Source organism: Cynara cardunculus (assembly GCF_001531365.2).
Source record: "Cynara cardunculus var. scolymus isolate 2C chromosome LG 12, CcrdV1, whole genome shotgun sequence".
NCBI lineage: Eukaryota > Viridiplantae > Streptophyta > Magnoliopsida > Asterales > Asteraceae > Cynara > Cynara cardunculus.
The window spans coordinates 3747858-3758058 of NC_037539.1; the positions used below are offsets into that span (position 1 = coordinate 3747858).

The window sequence follows — 10201 nt, forward strand, 5'->3', positions numbered from 1 at the left end:
AAAGATTCATGGCTGATTATAGGATTAGTACTGGTTATATATAATTGTGTCCTTTATAATTAGTTTATTGAACATAATTAGTTCATAAAGGTGTAAGATTGTGTTATCTTGTTGACTCATAATAATACGATTGCTTTAAATAAGAACCGTACATATTTTGAGACTCTAAAAAGTGGAAACCAACTATTTCATATATTATTCATCATGAATATTAATAAGATTTTAGGATTATTCATCATGAATAAAGAAAATGCAGGATATTAATGAATGCATTTCCTTCAAAACTTGCTGCACATTGATCATTAACAAATGAATACATAATTTTAACAAATTGAATCCGACCTTAGGTCAGATCGTTGTCATGGGTTTCTACAAGCATTACATTTGCAGAAAAACGATTGAACAAATCAAATGGATATCGTTTCTTGTATGTGGTCACTCAGCCGATGTTGGCTCAATCCTTCCCTTGCACGTGCACTTCGGTGTTGGAGACGTTGGTGCAACGTCTCCGACATCTGGTTGAAGAATTCAGGGTCCCACCTGTGTATTAACAATGGATCTTCCGCGTAACAGATGTATATTGATGTAACTGCACTTTCTACCACCACCATTGCCAATCCGACCTAATAGTACCAAATCTAATTAGATTTCAACACATTACAATTATATGCATCTACAATGTGTTACGGAGTTATTAAATATAAATTTATTTTTCATTCTCCATTTGATGATGTGTTTTCATGTGATCAGTGGATAGAAAGGAGACGTTGGATTTGGGAATTCACACTTACCAAGACCATGCCCATCAATATCGCAGTTGACCCGATCATCATCTCTCTATCGGGATGTTTAATCCTTGTCAAAACTACAGCACAAGTTCCGGTAATAAGCCCACCCAAGAGCGTACCCATGAGTAAAACAGCTCCAGAACAATCATATGCAACAAGCGCTTCTACACCAGTCGATTGAAACAACTCCCATGCATCTCTGGCCGAGTGATTGAAGTTTTTGCCATAAACTGCAATCTGCAAGTAAACAAATTAGACAAAATTGATGATATTGTATCAACTGTACAAATGGGGGACTTACATAACAACAATATCAGTTTTATAGGATGTCAAATATATCTAAATGTCTTAATAGACCGTCTTATAGGACCAAATAATTGTGCACCATATATAAAGATGTTACAATTGGATGTTAGGATGAATTTGGTTGTTTAGAACACTTACTGAAATAAAGTGTCATGTTAGCTTTTTTAAAAGAATTGCTTTAGCCCCTATGATCACGTCTTTATATAAGACACTTTTCAAAATAATGTTATATAAAAATTTAATAGAACGCTTTATTCCAAAAAGCGTCCAAAAAAGTTTCTTAGAATGCTGATAACATTATTGCAACACTTTTACATATGACAAGCAATTGTTTGATCCTATAAACTTAAGTCCTAGTCTATTAGAGCATTTAGACATATTTTCCGTCCTATAAAACCGAATTTGTCATAGTGTTGGTTTACTGATCAAAAAAATTCAAGAATTGACACAATAACAATTGTTTCGGAAAATCAACAATCAAAGACGATATTTAGGGGTCGTTTACCAAACGCTAATTTGGGCGAACGTGGCAAGGACCGACCATCTTACCCAGTAAGTAAGGGGTGCTCTTACCCGATTAGTGCTTACAGGGAAAGATTATTGCCTACTATACCATTCTGATTGGCGAGAATCATACCTAGTAAGGTAAACAAGAGTGGCGACTCTTACTAGTAAGCACTTGTCCTGTAAACGTTTGGTAAACGGCCCCTTAGCAAGAAATCATTAAATAGAAGCAGATTGGTAAATGGTAAAACCGTAATGAAACAGAGCAAAATGATTAATGCTTGCAAAAGATAATTATCAAATAATTAAGCACCTGCACATATGCATATTTGTTGAAGAAACGAACAAGGGTCTCCACTAGATGAAACAGGAAATCCACACAGCATAAGAGACACTCATTGTTGCCAATTTTTGACCTGAATCCCCTAATCTGATACAAAACAAGTTATACTTTAAAAATAACCAAACCAATATGTCCCATCCAAAGTGGGGGTTTGGGGGTACGCAGACCTGACCTCTCTACCCACCAAGAGTAAAGCGGTTGTTTTCATAAAGACTAACAAATTAAAAACAACGATATTTACCTCCCACCGCAGCGTTCGAATAGCAGCTGTGAAAAGAGAACCGTAACAGATACTTCCGAAAGAAGTTGTTACAGCATGCCGTAAAGATTGCAGCAGTGGGTTGCGAGGCATTGATGCCGCATCTCGACCACCATGGATAAGTACAAGAAACACCATTCCCGATACTATAACATGGACAGTATTACAAAGAACCGCCCCTGTCCAAAACAAACTCACCGAGAAAACCTGCACGTCAAATTTATAGTATCGCAGATGTCATCACAAATCGACAAGCTTCTGCACTTATTACCAACGATATCAACTCATAAAGGGTGACCTCACCGCAAGAAGCCACCACCGGCCACCATCACCGATCCCCGAAGCCACAACACCAGCAGCACCAAAGGACCATAATACTAACCAAAGAAGCATGACTAGCATAAATGCACATGCTACTCTCATAACTTCTGGAAGCTTCCATACCATCTTCACGGCTCTTTGCAGCACCAGCATTGTAAATGGAAGTCTAAATGAAGTGTGAGAATTAATTAGAAATCGTGAAATATATCGACACTCGGCAAGAAATAGTGGGGACTCGAATAGTATAAAGCACCATCTTTTGTCAATAAACAAATTCAAATGGAAGTTAATCTATTTGTGAGTGGTCTATACATCAAATCTTTCAAACCAAATGAAACGAGCCTGATATATCCCACATAGAGGTAGGGTCTGAAATGACAGTTTCTCATAAACTGAAAACTTCCCTAGATCACAATTTGGTCATTCCAGGAATTTCAACATGGACTTCAACATATAGTAAAATGCTTGTTGAACCACAAAAGAAATCTAGTTGGAGTCGAGTAATAAAGAGATTATAGAATATCTGCTGAAAATATGATCTAAAAACAGATAAAAATCAAAACAAATGCATCAGAAAACATGTCAAATCCTTTCGTTACTGGTTAACAAAGTAACCAAGACATTAAGGGTGTGTTTCAGCGTTTGGTATGCAGACAGGATTTGACAGGACTGGATGGACGAAAGTGAGGCAGGCAGGTGAAAGAATTTTGCAAGGTTTTAGGGTTTAGTTTGACATGATTAGTTCAATAATTTATCACTCTTTTCCTGTCTCCCAGATATTTGTTCCACCTATTTTGAGGGAACAAAAATGCTGGTCCCACTCACTCATGTCCTATCCTAGTCTAATATCGCATCAAAGATAGAACAAGTTTTTATTCAGTCTTGTCCCATCCTATCCTACGTACCAAACGCATCCTAAAGGGTAACGCAAGGCTCTTCTAGTAACCATGCATATATACAAGTGTGATATATGTATATAGATATATAAGGTTTGAAACATTACCTGTCTATTACTGATATGATATATAAGAACTGCAATCCAGAGCCAATAGCAAAAGCAACACCCCAAAACACCAGTTTTCCCCAAAAGCACAAAACGCTAAGCACCGCAAGGTAAGTAGTCAATATATGTACAGAGACTTTCATCATTTGATTTGAACGTGAACCAAGCAACAACAACCAAACCCATCCCATAACTGTACTGATTGCAGCAGCAACAGCATATAGTGGCCAGTAATCCTCCGTTAAACCAGCTTGATTCTCAAGAAACTTGATTGTGTATTGATCTATGTTAAGTCTATCCTTCTTCCTAAACCTATTAAAACCAAGTACCCCAAGAGCAAAACCTACCAAAATCAAATGCAAAACAAAGATTCCTAGCCAGAAGACATCTCGCCAATGGCGTGAAGCTCCAAGAGTTGACCCCATTGATATGGGGTTACCACCTGCACTCTACAATTCAATTTCACCCCTTGATCAGATAATAGAAAATGCATGTAAATTTTGACACAATTTCATTTCTACGCTAACTAAAATCTCTAGCAGCAAAGACAGTTCCTAACTTTACTAGATTTTATGAAATTTTCTAGTGCACCTGTGTTTCACTTGTTTCTCCTTGAAATAAATGGAAGTAGTGAATCATATGAATATATAAACTGCCACTCTAAAGATTAACTAAAAATTGATAAAATAACAATATTAATTAGAGAACATCTAGAGATCTATATGAAGTTTCAAAGATTAGTTGATGCCAATTGATGATGATCATTAGCAAGACGTCACAAATTTTTGATTCTTCATTCACTCTCTGCAAGTGAAAAAACCTTTACAAGCACAAATGATGATGGTATTAGACATTGAATGATGTCTTTCAATTCCTTTGTTGAGTGACTGAAAGTCATAACCGTCCATAATAACAAAATCAAACGGATCAACATTTGTAAAATTGATAGTTACTTTACAATAAAGATCGATTCCTATAAAAGTGGCAAAATGCATAGATCCATATGTATGAATTCACTAGTCAAACCATATTAGAAAGGTAAAAATAGAAATCAACAAACACAAATTACAGTGGAACACGAAAAAAGAGTGGAGAGAAATCAGAAAAATTGAGTAGTACCTGTTGGGCGGTGGTGATAGTAGCAGAATGGTGGGAGGAGGAGGAGGAAGAAGAAGAAGAAAAAGGGGTTTGGGTGTGATTCATGGTTAGAAGGAGAGAAAGGGAATTAGGGTTTTTGAAGGAAAGACGATTCAAGGGCCGGACAACATCTCAATCGAATCAACAGTTACATTCAGAGAGAGAGACAGAAACATGAGTTTGAATCGCTTTCCCAAATACCAACTCCTTTCTTATACCATCACCTCATTTCCATACTTCCATCCGATCAAATTAAATTTTTATATAAAAATTCTCGATGATAGTTCTTGACTTTAATTATTAATGTTCAAATATATATATATATATATATATATACTAGAAGGTATTCGCATAATGTAGTGAGATACATTTCGATTTTAATGTTTTCGTTTTTTTTGTCTCAGTCGATGTTATAACACAGTTTTAAGTGGTTTTGAGCAAGTGATAATGTTTTAATTTGTGAATAAAATATAAATACGAAGATGCATCATAAAAAATTAAAAATAATATTGATATTTGTACCAAACTAACTATTTAAATTTTTTTTTTGTATTTCTTTAATTAATTTTTTATTTTTGGTTTAATAATATAATTTTCTATAAATATAATAATTAAATATTTTGTTAGAACTCAATAATTATCCTAATTTTGTTTTAGATTTTTTATATTTAAAATGAGATATTTTATCTTCTATTTAATAATATTTATCTGCAGTTGGTTACATGAATCTTTAATAAGTTATACTTACGCACAATTTACTTATAATATTGAATTTTAAGTAATATGTATCAATAAACAATACTTCATGCATAAAAAATGGTTTTTAAAAGTTTTTGTCAAATATTTTATAATATAGTGTATATATGACTCATACATATGAGGTTTTTAAGAATTATCAATTATAAACTTTTATGTGAGTTCTTAATTTAATGAGTTAGAAATGAGGTGGCAATAAAAAATATAAATATATGGTTTTTATAAGAACCTCCATTTTGATATGCTTTTGTGGTCCGGTGTATGTTTTATTGTTAATCGCAGTATGATCAAGTAATAATGAATTAAACAATGAAGAATAACAATCTAGAGTTCAAATCATCATGTATATTGATAAATTATTTTTAACTTCTCTCTATAATGTAACAAATGAATAGCACGTTTTAAGTTTTTCTACCAGTTGTTTATACAATTGACTAAATGTACAAGTCAATCTAACAACTAAATACAATGTTGACTTTTTTTGACCATGTTGACTTTAAGCTTTGACCTCTTCAGTCTTCAATGTTCGATGATCTCGGATATAATAATATTTGACCTAACATTTCAACATCAGTAATAATATATAATATCAACCAATAGTACTATTGAGTTGTCCGGGATGTTACAATATCTTTTTAATGGATCGTTAGTCTGTCTTCACAACTTTCGTACCATTTGTTTCTTTTTACGGTTTATATTTTTCTTAGCTGATAATTAACTCACTCAAACATTAGATAAAACAAATTCCTTGAATTCGCCATTTGAAGTTAATTTTTAAATAACTTTTTAAGAAATTTTTGTGTTTAGTCTTCTTTGTTGGAATGATATCTGATACTAAAACCATTATTACTTGTTACAAAACGATAATAGTTCAAAATTTCTACTTGCATTAAGTTCTATTTTTGTATTAAAATTAGGTTGCATAAATGTAACAACAATGCACATTGAGAAAAATAGTTGAATATAGTATATTTAAGATTTAAGAAATATGAATAAGTTGTATCAAATGATTGATGATTAAAAAAATTATGAGTAATAAAAACAATATATTCAAGGTTATGAGAATATTTTGAAGTACCATAGTATCAATCCGACTAACCTGAACAACTTATACGGTTTGTATCGAGTTGGGTTAAGATTGTTAAAACCGTAAACATTAGGTTAATTTGTTCAAGTGTCTTTAATACAATCAACTCAATCTATAAGCACCTCTAAATATAGTTCTTACAAACCATTTCATTTATTATCTTTGTGAAGATGCTCTTAATAATCGCCAGACATTGATAAAAAAAATCACAACTAATATATCCAAATTCCTAAATTAAACACGATATTAGTAAAAGATTCGTTAAAATGGCTTCTAATCAAATCGTGAACATGTCTCATGCGCCACATCATGACGCGTGCAAGATGTAGGGAATGTAGTTGGGCTAATTTCCTTTTAGAAATTTCCGGTATATTTTTATGTTAAAATAAAAAAAAAGAGATATAAATCTTTAAATTTGGAGAAATCTTTAAAACTTCATATTTAAGATAGAAAAATAATATTTAATTTTTTTTCATTAATAGGGGACATTGAAATTAAGTGTTTAGTAGAAATAAATAATATTTTAATCATATAGTTAATGGTAGAATTATTAAAATAGAGCAGAGGTTCTAGTTTAAAATTAATAAGTAACTGTAGATTTAAGAAATGAAATGCATTTAACCCATTCCATTTTGAATTAATCATCGTCTTTTTTAATGTTATAATATTCGTGATTGAAGATGCAATGTTTAGAGTGTCCTACTATAATGTATAAGTTTTTTTTGACACTAAAAACTTTGCATGTTAAAGTTAAACAATATAATTGATTTAAAACGGTGGTTTGTATTTCTCGTGTGGTCAAATCCTATGCTTGATGTGCATCACGTTTTAAGATAGCATGACTTGTCGGTTTACATGTCAGTTGATAGGTGTTTTGTATCCATGTCATAATTCGTTTGGTTATCCAAATGGTACGCTTGTTGAATCACTGTCTTATTCTTTGTTATCCAACTCCGACAAGTTTCATCATTGAAAGATGAATGTACTCGTTAAGACCAACTTGTGTTTGATCTGTTTCTATCATAGGTGTCAGTGTCACTGTATTGGAGCAAGACTTTCCACTTGTCATTTCAACATGGAATTTTCAGGTTGTATTGAGATTTTTATAACCCCTCAAACAATATGAAATTAAAATCAACCCGAATTGAGTTTGTACAGTTGTGATTGGTGATAATAGTGGAAATTTGGATGCGGTAGGTGCGTGAAAGAAAAAAATGACATTCTAAAAACTTTAGTTTGAAGACAATCTTGTAAAAGTAGAAAAAATTTGAAAAAACAAAATTACAAGAATTTTAAAAAGGATCATACGACAATTACAGAGTCATTTAAAAACGAGAGTAAAAGAATTTTAAACCTAACTAAAATCACAGAGTATAAAATTGTGAGATTATAAAACTCACTAAAAAGTTGTGAATTGAGACTTGAGAGTTTTTTTGAGCAACAAAGATCGCAACTTGAAAGAACTTGAGGATCGAGAATTGAAGGAGATTTTGTATAGGGATGGTGATTTGCCCCGACCAGTGGGGAATCCGGCTCATCCGACCCGAACGGGGACAAGGATTCTCCGTTAAAACGGGTCCCGAGACTGGGGACGGGGATCCCCGGTATACTCAAACCGGGGTTGCGGTTGGGGCCGGGACCGGGTAGCATATCCCCCGACCCGCCCCGTACCCGGTATATAATTTTATTAATATATATATATATATATATATTATTTATTTTCTAAAATTAGGTCTTGAACGGAAAGAGGATCGGGGTTTGACCAGAAAATAAACTGGGGACATGATATTAATCTCTGTACCCATCGGGGTCCGAGGCCGGGACTGGGGACCGTTCATAGAAACCGTGTCTGGGGCCGGGGACCACCTCGTTGCCATGCCTAATTTTGTACAACACATACCATTTTATTCATAGTAAATCATTGAAAATAACTTTTTTAAAAGTACCCTTTACAACAGCTAGTTTTAAGGGTAAAAGTGCAATTTTATTGAAACAAAACAAAGAAGGCACCAAAAGACAAAAAGATGACTAGCAAGGAGCCTTTAGTTGCTTTTCCGGACTTCTTCAGATTCGGGCTTCTTTGGATATGCACCGTCTCGTTTGACATGGGTGTCTTTGGACCTTGGCTTGACTTGGGTTTAACAATATCTTAATAACAAAAAAATGGAAGATGAATCTTTGCGTTTAGGGCAATGACGTAGCTAATGAGGCATTAACCGAGCCTCAGGTGCTACCATTTCTTAATGGAAATCTTTCATACGATTAATTGGGATAAGTCGAATACATAACCATAGATACATGGAGTAGCTTTGTCTAACTCCATGTTTTCGTTAACTAAGTACATTTCGTAAGTCATGTTGTCGGACTGATGGGGGAAACTCTTGTTTCAACAACATGCATGGTTTCATCGTTTTTTTTTCTTTGTGATGCTTCGTTAGTTCGTTAGTTGGAGTCGGTAGAACTTTTTTTTGATACATCACCTTTTCTAGGTGCCACACCTCCTCATGTACATATATTTAGCTAAAGCATTGGTCGTATTCATTTTTCAAGTTCCATTTATTTCACTTAGATGAATAGAAATTGGTTGATTGCTAACATAAATCGGATAAACAGTAATCGAATAAGAGTGTTGTTTGTGTTAGCAATCATTCACAGAATAGGAGTCTCTCCTTTGGTTTACTAGGTCAACACCATGGACGGACCCAACTGGGTGGTTTAGGTGGCACGTGCCATCGTATTATTTTTTCGTCGAAGGGTAAAAAATTTAGGTTTGTGAACGGTGCAACCGTATTTTCTTGAAACCCAAATAAAACAAAGCCCAAATGGCCAAATCAAAAGCCTAATATGCAAAGCCCAATTAAAACTTAGCAGCCGGCCAACAAGATTACGAGAACAAACAGGAACAGATCCAAGCCGGCAAGCAAGTCCAGACCAGACAGCAGCGAGTGAGTGACGGAAATCGGCACGAAGACTCGAACGATTCTCAACTCTCAAGTGGCGATTCTCGAATGATTCTTGGAAATCGGGACGATTCTCGAAAGATTCTCACTTGCTATATGGCTATTTGGTGACTTTGGTCTTTGTTTGCACTTTTCAGATTTAGCCATTTACGTACTCGAACTGGTGATGACTTCTTGAATTTTGCCCTCATTTGTGCCGTATAAAAGGAAGCATATAATAATGTTAAAAATGAAGATGTCATCGATCGTTTCCAAAAGATGAAGACACGCCGAGCACAAATTTAGGAGTTGTTTCTCAATTCTATAAAATCCATACATTTTGTAATTATTTTTGGATATATATTGACCGTTTCAAAAGATAAAGACGTGTCGGGTACAAATTTAAAAGTTGTTTATCGTTCCTATAAAAATCAAATTTTTGTAATTAATTTTAGGTCTATATTATATTATATTAATTATATGATACCATATTTGAAAATAATTCTAGGCCTGTCCCTGATAACAACAATGATTGATAGGAGGGACTTGATAAACACAACATCTCTTAATGGAAAAAATGCAGTAAATAAATAATAAACAACATATATTAATGTTTTTATTTGAACTGACATATATATATATATATATATATATATATATATATATATATACTAGAAGCGTACTCGCGCAATGCAGTGAGATACATCGTGTTTTTAATATTTCATTTTATTCTTTATCTCAGTCGATGTTATAATATG

The 10201-nt window shown here is 33.7% G+C and overlaps 1 protein-coding gene across 1 annotated transcript; it reads right to left on the reverse strand.

The window, feature by feature from the left end:
• Positions 1-272: 272 nt before the first annotated feature.
• Positions 273-4813, reverse strand: LOC112523044 (CTL-like protein DDB_G0274487). The gene is made up of 7 exons (XM_025132478.1): positions 4644-4813; positions 3525-3973; positions 2504-2687; positions 2183-2407; positions 1912-2028; positions 792-1025; positions 273-623 (listed from the first exon to the last, which is right to left on the reverse strand). Exons 1-7 carry the CDS (start codon positions 4725-4727, stop codon positions 408-410), a joined length of 1509 nt encoding a protein of 502 aa, XP_024988246.1. The 5' UTR covers positions 4728-4813; the 3' UTR covers positions 273-407.
• Positions 4814-10201: the final 5388 nt, after the last annotated feature.